The sequence below is a fragment of the Leptodactylus fuscus genome, chromosome 1 (assembly GCF_031893055.1).
Source record: "Leptodactylus fuscus isolate aLepFus1 chromosome 1, aLepFus1.hap2, whole genome shotgun sequence".
Classification (NCBI taxonomy): Eukaryota; Metazoa; Chordata; class Amphibia; order Anura; family Leptodactylidae; genus Leptodactylus; species Leptodactylus fuscus.
In genome coordinates this window covers 339,645,549-339,664,746 of record NC_134265.1, presented here as the reverse complement: position 1 = coordinate 339,664,746, position 19,198 = coordinate 339,645,549, and the positions used below count along the sequence as shown (strand labels likewise).

The 19,198-nt window shown below is 38.7% G+C and overlaps 1 protein-coding gene across 1 annotated transcript in view; it reads left to right on the top strand.

Moving 5' to 3' along the window:
* BEND4 (BEN domain containing 4) overlaps positions 1-19,198 on the top strand; it is an 88,926-nt gene that overhangs the window by 62,562 nt on the left and 7,166 nt on the right. The window contains exon 4 of the mRNA XM_075261614.1: positions 12,406-12,646. Within this exon, the coding sequence (XP_075117715.1) occupies positions 12,406-12,646 (241 nt within the window). The remainder of the gene's footprint in view (positions 1-12,405; positions 12,647-19,198) is intronic.

Genomic DNA, 19,198 nt, shown 5'->3' with positions numbered 1-19,198 from the left:
AGATCCCATCTGATTTTTCATTAATGACCGGTTCCTGAGTCATCAATAGAAAGGAATCTTTCCAAAGCATGCCCGGGTATGTAAAAGAAAAAAAAAATCAGTTAATATAAAAACAGCCTTGGTCAGGGCTATTATGGCAGTAAGACCGTGTGTGGACTCAGCAGTAATGGACTTATCCAGTGTCTATTTCTATGGCTTATAAACTCTAAGAGCACATTTGTTTCCTTAAGAAAAAAAACCCGTTGTAGCTGATGTTCAGGCAGATCGTAAAACTCCCCACAGAGTCCTATTTGATATCATCTGTGCATCATCTTCAGCTTTTACTGCAAAACCAAAGATTCGCTTTATTGTGTATTTTTACGCCCTAATCAGAAAAGCCAGATTTATTTTATAACATTATTTATCATTGATATCCTCCCCTTATCAGAAGGAAAGCTGAGCAAGCCGATCCTTGTCTTGTGTTCTAGCTGACATCTTGTGTCTGTAGATACCGATCACTACTGCCACTTTGCACTTTTATTTGACTTTTATGTTTTCTCTTTTGCTGTTGTTTTAGTTTCATTGGCTTTGGCCTTTCTGCAGTCACTCATGTGATAGCTAGGTGTTGGCCATCTTGTGTACCTGCAACGTACTGATATGGTGTGCATGCAATATGGATATTACTGTTATGGTTCCTGAGTCTTGCTGATCTACAGAGCTTAGAGCAGGGAGGGAAGGGGTTATTTTTAACATATATTCAGGGACATACACTGACTTTCCGGGTCTGGTATGGGAAGGGGGGGTCTATTATAGAATTTACTATAATGCACGCTATAATGCTCTCTTGGCTCTTCTTCTAAGTCCCCTATGTAGTATAATATATAACTCTTCCTATGAAATTTTATGGAGCTGGAACAACTTTTCTTAGAACTGTGTGTTACTTCTTCTGGTTTAATAAGAATAATTTTGGTATAGATGTCAATTGAGATTATCCTTTTTACACACAGACAATATTTTCACTAGTGACATGAGGACTGGGAGAACCACATATATATATATATATATATATATATATATATATATATATATATATATATATATATATATATTACATTCCAGTACAAAGGTATTCAGATGAACAGCACAATACAGACTCCTGAAAACAGTTCTCTAATGTATATGACACTGCATGGACAACACAGCACCCACAGGTGGAGTGACTCGCCAGCTCAACAGCACCCCTGCTGTCAGGCTAAACCATGGGGTTTTGGGCCACCCCAACCCACAGTCTATACATAAACCTATATATCACAGAGCTCAGCTTCTCTCCTCTATCATATAACCCTATATATCACAGAGCTCAGCTTCTCTCTCTCTATCATATAACCCTATATATCACAGAACTCAGCTTCTCTCCTCTATCATATAACCCTATATATCACAGAGCTCAGCTTCTCTCCTCTATCATATAACCCTATATATCACAGAGCTCAGCTTCTCTCCTCTATCATATAACCCTATATATCACAGAGCTCAGCTTCTCTCCTCTATCATATAACCCTATATATCACAGAGCTCAGCTTCTCTCCTCTATCATATAACCCTATATATCACAGAGCTCAGCTTCTCTCCTCTATCATATAACCCTATATATCACAGAGCTCAGCTTCTCTCCTCTATCATATAACCCTATATATCACAGAGCTCAGCTTCTCTCTCTCTATCATATAACCCTATATATCACAGAGCTCAGCTTCTCTCCTCTATCATATAACCCTATATATCACAGAGCTCAGCTTCTCTCCTCTATCATATAACCCTATATATCACAGAGCTCAGCTTCTCTCCTCTATCATATAACCCTATATATCACAGAGCTCAGCTTCTCTCCTCTATCATATAACCCTATATATCACAGAGCTCAGCTTCTCTCCTCTATCATATAACCCTATATATCACAGAGCTCAGCTTCTCTCCTCTATCATATAACCCTATATATCACAGAGCTCAGCTTCTCTCCTCTATCATATAACCCTATATATCACAGAGCTCAGCTTCTCTCTCTCTATCATATAACCCTATATATCACAGAACTCAGCTTCTCTCCTCTATCATATAACCCTATATATCACAGAGCTCAGCTTCTCTCCTCTATCATATAACCCTATATATCACAGAGCTCAGCTTCTCTCCTCTATCATATAACCCTATATATCACAGAGCTCAGCTTCTCTCCTCTATCATATAGCCCTATATATCACAGAGCTCAGCTTCTCTCCTCTATCATATAACCCTATATATCACAGAGCTCAGCTTCTCTCCTTCTATCATGTAGCCCTATATATCACAGAGCTCAGCTTATTTCCTCTAATATATACCCCTATATATCACAGAGCTCAGCTTCTCTCCTCTATCATATAATCCTATATATCACAGAGCTCAGCTTCTCTCCTCTATCATATAGCCCTATATATCACAGAGCTCAGCTTCTCTCCTCTATCATATAGCCCTATATATCACAGAGCTCAGCTTCTCTCCTCTATCATATAGCCCTATATATCACAGAGCTCAGCTTCTCTCCTCTATCATATAACCCTATATATCACAGAGCTCAGCTTCTCTCCCCCTATCATATAACCCTATATATCACAGAGCTCAGCTTCTCTCCTCTATCATATAGCCCTATATATCACAGAGCTCAGCTTCTCTCCTCTATCATATAACCCTATATATCACAGAGCTCAGCTTCTCTCCTCTATCATATAGCCCTATATATCACAGAGCTCAGCTTCTCTCCTCTGTCATATAACCCTATATATCACAGAGCTCAGCTTCTCTCCTCTATCATATAACCCTATATATCACAGAGCTCAGCTTCTCTCCCCCTATCATATAACCCTATATATCACAGAGCTCAGCTTCTCTTCCCCCTATCATATAACCCTATATATCACAGAGCTCAGCTTCTCTTCCCCCTATCATATAATCCTATATATCACAGAGCTCAGCTTCTCTCCTCTATCATATAGCCCTATATATCACACAGCTCAGCTTCTCTCCTCTATCATATAGCCCTATATATCACAGAGCTCAGCTTCTCTCATCTATCATATACACCTATACATCAAAGAGCTCAGCTTCTCTCCTCTATCATATAACCCTATATATCACAGAGCTCAGCTTCTCTCCTCTATCATATAACCCTATATATCACAGAGCTCAGCTTCTCTCCCCCTATCATATAACCCTATATATCACAGAGCTCAGCTTCTCTCCCCCCTATCATATAACCCTATATATCACAGAGCTCAGCTTCTTATCTCTTCCTATTATTTACTGATTTCAGATAGGGGAGCAGAATACAGCTGACAGCTTCTATTTGAGCTCACTTCATCTGTTCGACTTGCAGCCCTTTTTTCTCTGGCATAAACTCCCCAAACTCCAACGCAGATGTGACCCCAGCCTTATTCTGATGAGCGCGATGAAATATGTTACTATTTAACATGGCACCAATTATAGAAACTTCATTTTACCATATAAACTTAACAATTAAAATTCAGTTCTGCATTTTAACATACATATGCTCACCTTACTGTATATGTTATAAAACATAAGGTATATCTCATTACTATGAATTAATTAAAATATGTGCTAATTATATTGGCAACTTAATACAACACCTTAATCCTAATCATTGTAATGAATGTTTAATGTCACGGTATTGTGTTCGTGTTCCTAATCTTTGTAAATTCTGTTGCGTTAATGTAGGTAAAATGGTTGTAATATCTCACTTATAGTACACGCTAAGTACCTATAATTGTGATGCAATTAACTGTTGATTGATATCTGTTTGACAGATTCAGGGAGATAGCTGAAGGCGTATATACTCTGTAGGTACACACACAAGCAATAAAACCGTATACTGTGTAGATCCCCTTCATGTCACTAGAAGGACTCTGACCCATCCAGGCAAGGAATACACAAGACCTCGAAACATGGCCTGTGATATTTGCCACCAAAACAACAAAAAGAAACACATTTTTAAAACGTTTTTGATGATTTTATTTTTTTATTTTCCTTGTCAAAGGACTATATCCTACAATTTTCACCGTGGCCATTAATAGCAGCCTTACATTTGCTAATTCTTTAAGGGGTTTTATTGCATTCATACACTATGTGATCAAAAGTATCCGGCCACCTGGCTGAGAATGACTTACAAGTTGGTGGCGCCCTCCATCGGTAATGCTGGATACAATATGGTGTTGGCCCACCCTTAGCCTTGATGACGGCTTCCACTCTCGCAGGCAGACGTTCAATCAGGTGCTGGAAGGTTTCTTGGGGAATGGCGGCCCATTCTTCACGGAGTGCTGCACTGAGGAGAGGTATCCATGTAGGTCGGTGAGGCCTGGCACCAAGTCGGCGTTCCAAAACATCCCAAAGGTCTTCTATAGGATCCAAGTCAGGACTGTGTGCAGGCCAGTCCATTACAGAGATGTTATTGTGGTGTAACCACTCCGCCACAGGCCGTGCAGTATGAACAGGTGCTCCATCGTGGTGTAAGATGCAATCGCCATCCCCGAATTGCTCTTCAACAGTGGGAAGCAAGAAGGTGTTTAATACATCAATGTACGCCTGTGCTGTGATAGTGCCACGCAAAACAACAAGGGGTGCAAGCCCCCTCCATGAAAAACATGAACACACCATAACACCACCGCCTCCGAATTTTACTGTTGGCACTACACACGTTGGCAGATGACGTTCACTGGGCATTCGCCATACCCACACCCTGCCATTGGATCGCCACATTGTGTCCCGTGATTCGTCACTCCACACGTTTTTCCACTGTTCAGTCAACCAATGTTTACGCTCCTTACACCAAACGAGGCGTCGTTTGGCATTGACCTGTGTGATGTGTGGCACCCAATCACCTGACCACGTTCGAAGTCCGTGAGTTCTGCGGAGCGCCCCATTCTGCTCTCTCACGTTGTCTAATGTCTACTGAGGTCGCTGATATGGAGTACCTGGCAGTAGGGGGCAGCACAATGCACCTAATAGGAAAAACGTATGTTTTGGGGGTGTCTGGATACTTTTGATCACATAGTGTATCATTTACATCACAAACAAGACAGACAAGATCACAATAGAAGTTCATACTTATAAAGAGAACACCGATAGTGACCCATCATTACATCCACCACTGACAATAGATGATGTTACAGCTTCTTGACTCACTCTCTGCACTCTCTACTACACTCTCTACTCACTCTCTGCACTCTCTACTCTCTACTACACTCTCTACTCTCTACTCACTCTCTGCACTCTCTACTACACTCTCTACTCTCTACTCACTCTCTGCACTCTCTACTCACTCTCTGCACTCTCTACTCACTCTCTGCACTCTCTACTACACTCTCTACTACACTCTGTACTCACTCTCTGCACTACCTACTGAACTCTGTACTCATTCTCTGCACACAGCATGTCTAGATAACTTTCCCATAAACCTCAATGATTTGGCTCCAAACTATGGCTGCCTATGGCCATGACTGTACTGTAAAACGTATCACTAACTAGTGTTTACAGAGCAGAGGAGAAGCTGAGGCAAGATGGCCACCCCATAATCATGTACAGAAAAGAATTTAAAAAAAATCTAAAATCAGCAAATAAAAGCCTAATAATAATAATAATAATAATTTGCTTTTAATAAATAAAAAAATGGCAATACTTTTATTTTAAGTTTTTAAGTTGCTCCATGAATTTGAAGGACAAGTCACTTCCTTGAAATACTATATATATATATGTGCCCTTTTCAAACCATTTCTAAATTATTTCTACATTGTAAAAGCGTGCATTATTTTGCAGAAAGATCCTTATATTTGAGATATAAAGAGGACCCGTCACCAACTCCACCCCTTGCATATTTCAATAGATGCCACACTTGGAATTTTTTCCTTAGACCCTACCATTCCTGGTAGCAATCACTGCTGTTAGTTTTGACAATAGATGATGTTACAGCTTCTTGACTCACTCTCTGCACTCTCTACTACACTCTCTACTCTCTACTACACTCTCTACTCACTCTCTGCACTCTCTACTACACTCTCTACTCTCTACTACACTCTCTACTCTCTACTCACTCTCTGCACTCTCTACTACACTCTCTACTCACTCTCTGCACTCTCTACTACACTCTCTACTCACTCTCTGCACTCTCTACTACACTCTCTACTCTCTACTACACTCTCTACTCACTCTCTGCACTCTCTACTACACTCTCTACTCTCTACTACACTCTCTACTCTCTACTCACTCTCTGCACTCTCTACTACACTCTCTACTCTCTACTACACTCTCTACTCTCTACTCACTCTCTGCACTCTCTACCATTTCTAAATTATTTCTACATTGTAAAAGCGTGCATTATTTTGCAGAAAGATCCTTATATTTGAGATATAAAGAGGACCCGTCACCAACTCCACCCCTTGCATCTTTCAATAGATGCCACACTTGGAATTTTTTCCTTAGACCCTACCATTCCTGGTAGCAATCACTGCTGTTAGTTTTGGTACAATTGGGCTGTCTATTGTCAGGTGGGCGGTGGGCATTATTGATTCTTCCAAGGTATCATTTGATCACTTTCTGCCTAGCATAGTGTTCCACAGATACCATTGTATCAGGATAATAATTGTTATTCTCTGGACCTGAATGCCGCCATATTGCCCTTTCCTTCCAGTTCGTGGCTGGGTTCGCCATCACCTTATAAGATGGGAATAATCCTTTATTAGCGAGGATCTCCATATAATAGAGATGTGATGAATGGGGATTATTGACACATGGTCTGTATAAGTGCTATGTGGGTCATACACATCCCAGTAATTAGTCCCAATGCTTCCAGTTAGCCCTGGAGTTTTACAGCTCATGTAAATTATGAGAAGGATTGCAGCTTGACACGGTGACATTTATTTAATGCCGTAAACTGGAAGGAAGATTCTTTGCCTTTACATGAGGCTTTTTAGCTGTCTTAATGCTGCCGTTTTATAGGTTGGAGCTGTTTGTTTTTTATTCCTCCGTTAGATTTAGCAGCACATTTCCCACTACTTAATGGTAATTTAGGGAGCTGATGATAAAGCCTCATCTGCACAGTATACTGTCACCCGTCATAAAGACGACTCCTTCATCAGACACATCCTGGGCACCTGACATGTTAATAGAGGAAGAGGAAGGTTACGGGTTATATTTAAATGATGTTCTCAGTCACTGGATCATTGACACTTTGGCTCCTACCTGCTAAAGTGCAAATTATAAATAACTGCTTTCTCAAAGGTGTTCATTATACCTCATTGGGTCTGGTTATGGAAAATGCAAATGTAATTTAAAAGTGTCAGCCCTTAGAATGAGCAATTACTTGTTCATTTCGGAGCATGTTTTATTGTCAGTGTAATAGTGTGCTTGTTTTTTTTTTCCAGGGAATGACTTGACTACATTTCTTTGTGCGTTGCAATCAGGGCTGTGCCAACATTGTGTTGTGAAGGAACGTTCATGTAATCAGGCGTTAGGACGGATGAATAGAGTACTGATCTATACAAGTGTCTGCAGCGTAGGGAGGGAACCGTGCACTGCAACATATTGTATAGGAGGCTATGAAACACAAGCACTTAATACAATCTACCTAATCTATCTATCTATCCATATCTATCTATCTATCTATCTATCTATCTATCTGATCTATCCATCATCTATCTCCTATCTATCTATCTATCTATCTATCTATCTATCTATCTATCCATCTATCTATCTCCTATCTATCTATCTCCTATCTATCTATCTATCTATCTATCTATCTCCTATCTATCTATCTATCTATCTATCTATCTATCTATCTCCTATCTATCTATCTATCTATCTATCTATCTCCTATCTATCTATCTCCTATCTATCTATCTATCTATCTATCTATCTATCTCCTATCTATCTATCTATCTATCTATCTATCTATCTCCTATCTATCTATCTATCTATCTATCTATCTATCTCCTATCTATCTATCTATCTATCTATCTCCTATCTATCTATCTATCTATCTATCTATCTATCTCCTATCTATCTATCTATCTATCTATCTATCTCCTATCTATCTATCTATCTATCTATCTATCTATCCATCTATCTATCTCCTATCTATCTATCTCCTATCTATCTATCTATCTATCTATCTATCTATCTATCTATCTCCTATCTATCTATCTATCTATCTATCTATCTATCTATCTCCTATCTATCTATCTATCTATCTATCTATCTCCTATCTATCTATCTATCTATCTATCTATCTATCTCCTATCTATCTATCTATCTATCTATCTATCTCCTATCTATCTATCTATCTATCTATCTATCTCCTATCTATCTATCTATCTATCTATCTATCCATCTATCTATCTATCTATCTATCTATCTATCTCCTATCTATCTATCTATCTATCTATCTCCTATCTATCTATCTATCTATCTATCTATCTATCTATCTCCTATCTATCTATCTATCTATCTATCTATCTATCTATCTATCTCCTATCTATCTATCTATCTATCTATCTATCTATCTATCTCCTATTTATCTATCTATCTATCTATCTATCTATCTCCTATCTATCTATCTATCTATCTATCTATCTATCTATCTATCTCCTATCTATCTATCTATCTATCTATCTATCTATCTCCTATCTATCTATCTATCTATCTATCTATCTATCTATCTATCTCCTATCTATCTATCTATCTATCTATCTATCTATCTCCTATCTATCTATCTATCTATCTATCTATCTATCTCCTATCTATCTATCTATCTATCTATCTATCTATCTATCTATCTCCTATCTATCTATCTCCTATCTATCTATCTATCTATCTATCTATCTATCTATCTCCTATCTATCTATCTCCTATCTATCTATCTATCTATCTATCTATCTCCTATCTATCTATCTATCTATCTATCTATCTATCTATCTATCTCCTATCTATCTATCTATCTATCTATCTATCTATCTATCTATCTCCTATCTATCTCTCTATCTATCTATCTATCTATCTATCTCCTATCTATCTATCTATCTATCTATCTATCTCCTATCTATCTATCTATCTATCTATCTATCTATCTCCTATCTATCTATCTATCTATCTATCTATCTATCTATCTATCTATCTCCTATCTATCTATCTATCTATCTATCTATCTACCTATCCATTTCTGTCTAGCTAGCTAAATTATTGATTCTATTATTGATCTATCTATTGATCTATCTACTAGAATAGAAAAAAAAAGGAAATACAAGGCAGTCCTCCAAATATCCAAAAATTCCAAAAGTGTTTGTTTAGCCCATGGGCTATGGATTAAAGAAACATTTTTTGTAATATTTGAATATTTCTATTCATATAGGATCTGTTGCCAGGTACTCTTTAGCTGTGCACCCAGGATTTCGTTTTAATCCCCCTACCTACATGGCTATATATCTATGCTGTGCATTGCTTATCTATCCATCCATCTAAAGTCTATCATTGATCTGTGCTTCTAAATCTTCTATATTTCTATCTATTTATCATATAATAGGACAGGTTGCTCTGTATTGATTTATGGATCAGCTTAGAAGCCAATATAAAATGTGTCTAGTAACCTGCTTTGGGATAAGAAAGGTTAACCGTACGTGAACGGTGTATATTCTGCCTATCACTTTCTCTATGCACTAAATATCTGGAATATCTATCTCATCTTGGTATCATCTATATACAGTACTGTTCAAAACTTTTAGGCAGGGGTGGGAGACTCCTGCACATTAAGAATTCTTTCAGAAACAGAAGTATTAGTAGTTTATGTTTGTCAATTATCCAAAAGAAGTGAATAAACAAAAGAGAAATCTAAATCTCATTAATATTTGATGTGACCCTCCTTTAATAATATAATAATAATAAATTTTATTTATATAGCGCCAACATATTCCGCAGCGCTGTACAATTTGTAGGGTTCAAATACAGACAGAAAGATACATTACAAAGAAAGTCATTTCACACAATGGGACTGAGGGCCCTGCTCACAAGAGCTTACAATCTATGAGGTAGAGGGGGTGACACAAGAGGTAGCAGGGGCAGCATTGCTTATACAGAGGTCAGACACTTTTGTAATAGAGGTGACTGTCATTACACAAACAAAACTTTGAGCCAACACTAGTGGTGTCCTGTAACATGTGGATGGAGCTTGGACAAATAAAGTTAGCATGAAAAGACATCATATCATGTGGGGAAATGTGGGAGCGGGGACAGAGGAGGGTTGAGGGTTTACATTAGGAATTGTGATCGGCCTGTCTGAAAAGATGCGTCTTTAGTTTGCGTTTAAACTGTAGAAATTGGGAGTTAATCTGATTGTCCGGGGTAGAGCATTCCAGAGAAGTGGTGCAACTCGGGAGAAGTCTTGTATACGAGCGTGGGAGGTTCTGATAATAGAGGATGTAAGTGTTAGGTCATTGAGTGAACGGAGAGCACGGGTTGGGCGGTAGACAGAGATGAGGGAGGAAATGTATGGAGGTGCAGCATTATGGAGAGCCTTGTGGATGAGAGTGATAACTTTATATTTTATTCTATAATGAATAGGCAGACAATGTAGTGACTGGCACAGACCCGAGGCATCACTGTAGCGTCTAGCCTGATAGATGAGCTTGGCTGCTGCATTCAGAATAGATTGTAGAGGGGAGAGAGTCTTTGCCTTTATTAGTTCTTCTAGATACACTTGAAGACAGTTTTAGAAGGAACTCGGCAGGGAGGTTGTTCCCGCCATCTTGGACAACTAAGCACAGATCCAATCCTTCTGTCTCTTCATGTAATCCCAGACAGACTGGATGATGTGAGATCAGGGCTCTGCGGGGGCCGTATCATCACTTCCAGGACTCCTCCTCCAAAGGACAATGGTCACACCAAATATCGATGGGATTTAGATTTCTCTTTTCTTTATTCAATTCATTTTGTTAATTGACGAAAATCATCTATTTACTGAGCTTACTTTGCAGAATTTTTTCTGCACCTGCCTAAAAAATTTCCACAGTACTTTGTATACAACATATTTATTTCCATGTCTATTTTATCTCTATTATCTAATATCCAATTATCTATCTTTCTAGCTATATATTTTGTATCTATCTATCTATCTATCTATCTCCTATCTATCTATCTATCTATCTATCTATCTATCTATCTATCTCTCTATCTATCTCCTATCTATCTATCTCCTATCTATCTATCTATCTATCTATCTATCTATCTATCTATCTCTCTATCTATCTCCTATCTATCTATCTATCTATCTATCTCTCTATCTATCTCCTATCTATCTATCTATCTATCTATCTATCTCCTATCTATCTATCTATCTATCTATCTATCTATCTCCTATCTATCTATCTATCTATCTATCTATCTCTCTATCTATCTCCTATCTATCTATCTATCTATCTATCTATCTCCTATCTATCTATCTCCTATCTATCTATCTATCTATCTATCTATCTATCTATCTATCTATCTCTCTATCTATCTCCTATCTATCTATCTATCTATCTATCTATCTCCTATCTATCTATCTATCTATCTATCTCCTATCTATCTATCTATCTATCTATCTATCTATCTATCTCTATCACTGTCTATTTGTGGGATTTCTCAGCGAGCTAAATATAAAATGTACACAAAAAAATAAAAAAAAAACAACAAAAAATAGCTTAAAATGTTATAAAATAATATCAAACAACTCACCTCACCGATTCCTGCTGGTCTCTGTTCCTTTTGCTCACCACTGCAGCCAACAGACTCATGTGCATGCCAATACATCATTGCAAGAGCAGGAAGCGAGAACGGAGACTGGTGGGGGATCGGTAAGGTGAGAATTATTATATTCTATATTTTATTCAGATTTTTCCAAAATTTTAGGTCGCCGGTTAACCCCTTTTATCCTAAATTCACAGTATACCATCAGTAGGACGCTCACAATCATAAGAACAGGGTCAACGAGTGTCCCATGGGAATAGTACAGTGGTATGCATACCTGCTCATGGCAGCATTCACTTCTGGGGTACAGCTGAGATATCTTTTAGTTACCCCAATATCTCCATATTTTGGACTAGAGACTGGTTTATAATAAATTTTATTCTGATTTGGAGCGCGAGTGTTTATAAGACAGTGATGTCCACCCTGTGGCTTTGCAACTCCCAGTTTGAATATGATGGGAGTATTTTTGCAACACTTGCAAGTCCATAGTTTGGAGACCACTGTTATTAGGGTCTGACTGTGGCTATATACCCATGTGTATATGACTATCTCTTCTATTAGAGATGTATTCATGCCTATCAATGTCTATGTTCTTTACCTCCACAGGGCAGCAAACAGCTGTTGAACAACTACCCAGTATACATAACCAGTAAGCAATGGGATGAGGCAGTCAACTCCTCCAAGAAAGACGGAAGGCGGCTCCTCCGATACCTCATAAGATTTGTTTTCACAACAGATGAGCTAAAATATTCATGTGGCCTTGGGAAAAGGAAAAGGTCAGTGCAGACAGGAGACTCTGGTCCTGAAAGACGTCCCCTGGATCCTGTTAAAGTTACATGTCTCAGAGGTACTGCATCTTTTCACTCAGCGTAAATCTTGGCTTATCTCATCTCTGGTGCTTTCCTTTTCAGGCTTCACATGAAACGTCTTTTGTTCTGTTAATCTAGTTTTTGCAGTTTTCTATTTTGTCGTGAAATTGTATTGTTTACCCAAAAATTGCCAATGATATAAATCACATCAATGAATCATGAAGGAGGTTGAACAAGGGTCTAGTAACATTTTGTAGGCCATACATATGAGATAGGTGTCCTCCAATGCTTCTTCAGCCTGGCCCATAAGAAACAAGGAACCGCTTCTAGGAGTGGCCTTCTGTTCTACTTTTTAGAGGAAGGTCCTCAAGGGAAAGCCCTGTTGGTCCATATATCCCAATAGAGGACATGTCTTCATAAGACAGAAGATCTGTCGGGATGTTTGTTATTGAGCCTATGTATGGTGCGTACGGTAAGCGACATGGCTTTTCTGCCTTTCCGGAGGTGTGAAGAGTTTATTCACTACAAACTCATGACAACATATATGTTGGTGTGAAAAGACGTGCTGTGCTTGTCACTATAGTGTTATATCCTGTAGAGAGCGTATTGTGGACGGCTCATAACAACAGCAATAAGCCATGATTTCATGTGCTACACGGTGTATATGATACCTCTATGTTAGTCACTAATACTATGCTTAAAAAAAACAAAAAAAAAACAATGATCTGCCATCGATCAGTCAGGGAGTCCGAACACTGTAGTCCTATAAGGGGTAAAGTGCTGTGCTCCACGTGCTTGAAATTGGGTATATTTGATAAAGTCACGATGTGTGAACCCTGGCCTAAGCTGAATGTTCTTGTGCAAAAATCTGCACGAACCCCACAACAGTATCTCACTATCCATAGACGGCTGTCCTCTAATGTGGCTGAAGACCCTATAGGCATCAGGGTTCAGATGTGACTATAATCCCTGCACACGCTGCATAACTATAGGGGCTGCTGCGACCGGAGTGGATGAGTTTACCCTACGGATTAAACTTTGTGAATCTACTTCTGATTTTGTTTTATTACCCCTCCTTTCTGGTGCACTGCAAGGAGACATATGAAGGTGAATCATAATACACAGTATATACACATAATACACACTTTTGTTGTTAGAAAGGAGAAAATGAAGTGGTCAGCATAGCATATAAAGGGGGTACAATTACTATGTGAAGGGGGCACTGACTTGGTAGGAAGCTTGTGCACATAGACATATTGCATACAAGTCCTCATGGCTGTCTGGGTCCAAGTAGAAAATGAAAGGCAAATGCCACTAACGTATATACAGGATACAGCTGATGGTTGCAAGGGCAGATATACAGGGGACCCAAACTAAGCTTTTGCCCTAGGACCCCTGAACTTTTAGTTATGCCGCTGCTTGCAAAGTCACTGGAAAATTCATAGTGTGTGCACAATAGAAGGCAAATTGGGGCCACACGGTGGCTCAGTGGTTAGCACTGCAGCCTTGCAGCACTGGAGTCCTAGTTCAAATCCCGCCAAGGGTAAAAATCCATCTGCAAAGAGTTTGTATGTTTTCCCCGTGTTTGCATGGATTTCCATCCCATATTCCAAAAAAGACATACTGATAGGGAAAAAAATGTGCATTGTGAGCTCTATGTGGGGGGTCACAATCTACATTTAAAAAAGAAGGAAAATTAACTATAGTAATTTTTGGCTATTTTAGGTTTCTCTTTGGGCCTCTTGAGATTTCTAAGCAGCTCCTTCTAACTATGCAGCAGACTATGTTGAGTCATATGTCTGACATTTGTGATATTGTGACTTTTGAGAAATGATATTGTATGGTTAAATGATTAGAAAACCCCTGGCTGCTTTCTCTCAAAAACAGTGCCACAGCTGTCCATTGGTTTTGTCTGGTATTGCAGCTTGGCTTCATTAAAGAGAAAGGAATTAAGCTACAATATCACATATGGCTTGGAAACGCCTGTGTTTGGCATAAAAGACATAACAGGCATCTTTTTCTTACCCTGGACAATCCTGGTAGGAAATGGTTTTGAAATGTAATCCATGTAAAAGTTTAGGTTTTGCAAGTATATTACATTGTGTGCCTTGCACTTGGATTACAGTCACTATTGTAGTGCAAAGTCTCGACCATGATTTTGCAAGCTTCAGAGCTAGGATTTCTTGCTGGATCAATGTCTGCCAATGATTTGCATTTGTAGTGATGACAGCTGCCAGTGGACAGTAAACTGGTGAAAGACAGCCAGGCTGTGCCAATGTATTACAGAAGTTCTTGACAAGCAGAACTATGAATACAGCTCTGGATTATAACACAGCGAGTACTGCCCTCTCTAATAGCTCTGCCCCATAGGGGTGCCCAATAAGTTTTCTAGGCATAAGTTATGTGACAACATCCCATACATAGTATAGTATAGTCATACAACATTCATGCCATATAGTATATGTATGTTTCTGACATATGACTCCACCTTAAGTAGATAATAATTTTACAGGATATTCAGATCGTAAACTGTATATAAAACCACAAACGGCAGCAGAAACCACAGTGATCAGTAAAGCAGATACTGCACCTGCTGTTTAATGATACAGACATTACATTTGCTCTTTTTTAATCATCTAGATAGATATTCAATGCTATAAATGTGTAAGTAAGAGCGGTGATCTCTAAAGGAAACTAGAAATAGCAATTTATAGTGTTCAGAACATGCCTCAATAGCTAGAAACACAACTATATTCAATAACTGTATTCTAGAGCTGTATAAGAGCTGTGTATACAGCTATGTTCTACAGCTATAGACACAACTATATTCAATAACTATAGCTGTATTCTAGAGCTATACGCACAACTATATTCTAGAGCTCCAACCATATTCCATAGATATAGGCACAACTATATTCTAGAGCTCCAACCATATTCCATAGTTATAGGCACAACTATATTCTAGAGCTCCAATCATATTCCATAGCTATAGGCACAACTATATTCTAGAGCTACAACCATATTCCATAGCTATAGGCACAACTATATTCTAGAGCTACAACCATATTCCATAGCTATAGGCACAACTATATTCTAGAGCTACAACCATATTCCATAGCTATAGGCACAACTATATTCTAGAGCTACAACCATATTCCATAGCTATAGGCACAACTATATTCTAGAGCTCCAACCATATTCCATAGCTATAGGCACAACTATATTCTAGAGCTCCAACCATATTCCATAGCTATAGGCACAACTATATTCTAGAGCTACAACCATATTCCATAGCTATAGGCACAACTATATTCTAGAGCTACAACCATATTCCATAGCTATAGGCACAACTATATTCTAGAGCTACAACCATATTCCATAGCTATAGGCACAACTATATTCTAGAGCTACAACCATATTCCATAGCTATAGGCACAACTATATTCTAGAGCTCCAACCATATTCCATAGCTATAGGCACAACTATATTCTAGAGCTACAACCATATTCCATAGCTATAGGCACAACTATATTCTAGAGCTCCAACCATATTCCATAGCTATAGGCACAACTATATTCTAGAGCTACAACCATATTCCATAGCTATAGGCACAACTATATTCTAGAGCTACAACCATATTCCATAGCTATAGGCACAACTATATTCTAGAGCTACAACCATATTCCATAGCTATAGGCACAACTATATTCTAGAGCTACAACCATATTCCATAGCTATAGGCACAACTATATTCAATAACTATAACTGTATTCTAGAGCTATACGCACAACTATATTCTAGAGTTACAGCCATATTCCATAGCTACAGACACAACTATATTCAATAACTACAACTGTATTTTGTAGCTATAGACACAGCTATATTGTATAGCTACAACTAGATTCTACAGATTCAGCTATATTCCCTAGCTATAGACACAACCATATTCCATAGCTACAGACACAACTATATTCTACAGCTATAGACACAACTATCGTCAATAACTACAACTGTATTTCATAGCTATATACATCTCTATTCTATAGTTATAAACACAACTATATTCTAGAGCTATAGACAGAACCATATTGTGTAGCTACAGACACAACTATATTACTTACTGGATTTAGTTGCCTTTGTGCTGATGGACATTCCAGTTTTCTTTTCTGTATGATTATGAATGTGAATCCTGTAGCTTTGTATATTGGTGGCATACATAGAACAGAGGGGGCCATACTATACATTGGACCAGAAGTACTGCCACATCTGTATAGTGGTTGGACACCTGTACTGCAGCTCAACCCCATTAAAGTCTATACCTAGTCACTATGCAAGGACTGGAGCCAACTGCTTCCATCCCCTTGTTCTGTATAGTACAGATGCTGATTTGTGCGGGGACTGCATGTCGTTCCCCCCATGACCAGATATCACTAAAGTTCTCCTAGTAGCTATATGGTTTGTCTTTATAATATATACTTTATATAACCAAAGTGTTTATACAAGGAGTCTATGGATTACTACCTGCATAAGTCTATGCACTGTATTGCACATATATGGTGATGCTACCTGAAAAAAGCACAAATACTCCGTTACATTGTCATAAGTAAGAGCTCATTCTGTGACCACATTGGGGGCGTAATATTAATACTACTGGACCGGATAAATGCACTTTATCATTTCCAGACACTCCCATTTAATAATCCCATTCTTTACACATTATAGGAAATTTTGCCAAATATCTGTTTCCACATATATTTATGTTTCCTAATAGACAATTGTGTGTAAATGCAGAAGAATCAGGTTTTGTATTAGTTGTGTCTATTGGAAGATTTATACAGTGGTCTGTTAGTCACCAAAATCAGAAACAGACTGCAACATACAGGACATGGACATTGTCCCCGGACCCTTCTTAAGACAAACTCCTTCCATTATAGATGTCACCACGGACTGATTCTACAAACAGTCCTGCCCAGTCCTGAATGGACATTTCAGCGGTCTGCTGACGCGTACTATCTGGCGTCTCTTATTCCATCCATCAGGTGGGTTACAGCTCAAGTCATATGTGGCTCTAAAATGTTTTTCCGCCCAAATCTGCACCTGGGTGTCTGTTGTTCTGATCTGTCAGAGGACTGCTAAAACAGCGGACAACGGTGCCTGACAGACCTCATTGACTATAATGGAATCCATACATTTCCCCCCTCTGCTTATACTCGAGTCAATACGTTTTCCCAGTTTTTTGTGGTAAAATTAGGGGAGGTCGGCTTATATTTGGGTCGGCTTATACTCGAGTATATATGGTATTTAACTATTTAACATAGTGATGGGGTGCTCAGGGACTTTTATATTACTGGCTTATCATATCAGGTCGGGGGGCTCCTATATCCTGCACCCCACAAATCTGCTGACTATAGGGACAGAGGAACTAGTACAAGTGCTGCGGCCTCTTCACGGTATACCAGACACAGCGCTGTACATAGAGTAGCGAGTGTGCTCAGTATAGCATTACAGTTATATTCAGACTATATACTATATATAGCCTTGACCTCTATGCAGGTATAGAGCCCAGATATAGGGAGACTGGGTCTTGCAGCAATTGATTCATGGCTATAGGGTATGAAACTGATAGGGTGCATTCATACAGAGGAAAATGGCGCTGAATTTGGAGCGGAATCCGCGTGGGAAAAAAAAGCTTCCCATTGACTTCAATGGGTTCCTTTTTCTGCTAGCAGTCAATGGGAGGCGCTTTTTTTCAGCGCTGAATCTGACGCGTATTCCGCACCAGATTCCAATGGCAACCAGCAGAGTTTAGAAATCAGGTAGTATGTATGTATAGGACTATGCATAGAAACATATCTAAAGGTGGCTTTACAAAAACTTGTGTGGGGCTTTTGTATCCTTGCTGTGGAGCATCCCATACCGTACACCATGGAAATAAAGCTGTTTGCACATTTACATTTGATCTGTATTTTAATAGGACTTTTGTTCAGAACATTCTTTGCATGCTTTGATTTGAATAACTCTTTTTAATATCCATTTGCCAGACAAAAGGGCCGACTCCGAGATCATTAATTAAAATACAGACCGCCGTCAATGAACATTCAGACGAATCATATCATTCCATAAATACACATTAACAGATGTCTCTTTTGATCATTATATAAAGCCCCGCCAGATGTTACAGCTATATAAATGAAAGCAGTGGAGATTATGAAGTATAAACTAATAAAGTGGAATGTGCGGCGCCGCTCCTTGTCAGGCAGGAGGACGGACGGTATTATACGGAGGTAGTCGCTCCTATTTAATTAATATGATAGCGCTCTAATTGAGAAGATGTAATGTACACTTCATACCGCTTCAGATCCAGGCACTGCGGAGAATGGCATGCTAAATATCATACTAATAGAAAGGTCATCTAAAAAATGTACCTATGTGTTTATAACGGTACGGACATTCCTGTTCTGGGGTCTGCACTTACTAAAGTCAGCTTATACCATACTACAAATGAATGAGCAATCTTTAGAATTAGTCATTACTTGGAGATCAATGGGATCCCAACACTTCCATCAGCTGTGCTGTACACAGTATACAGA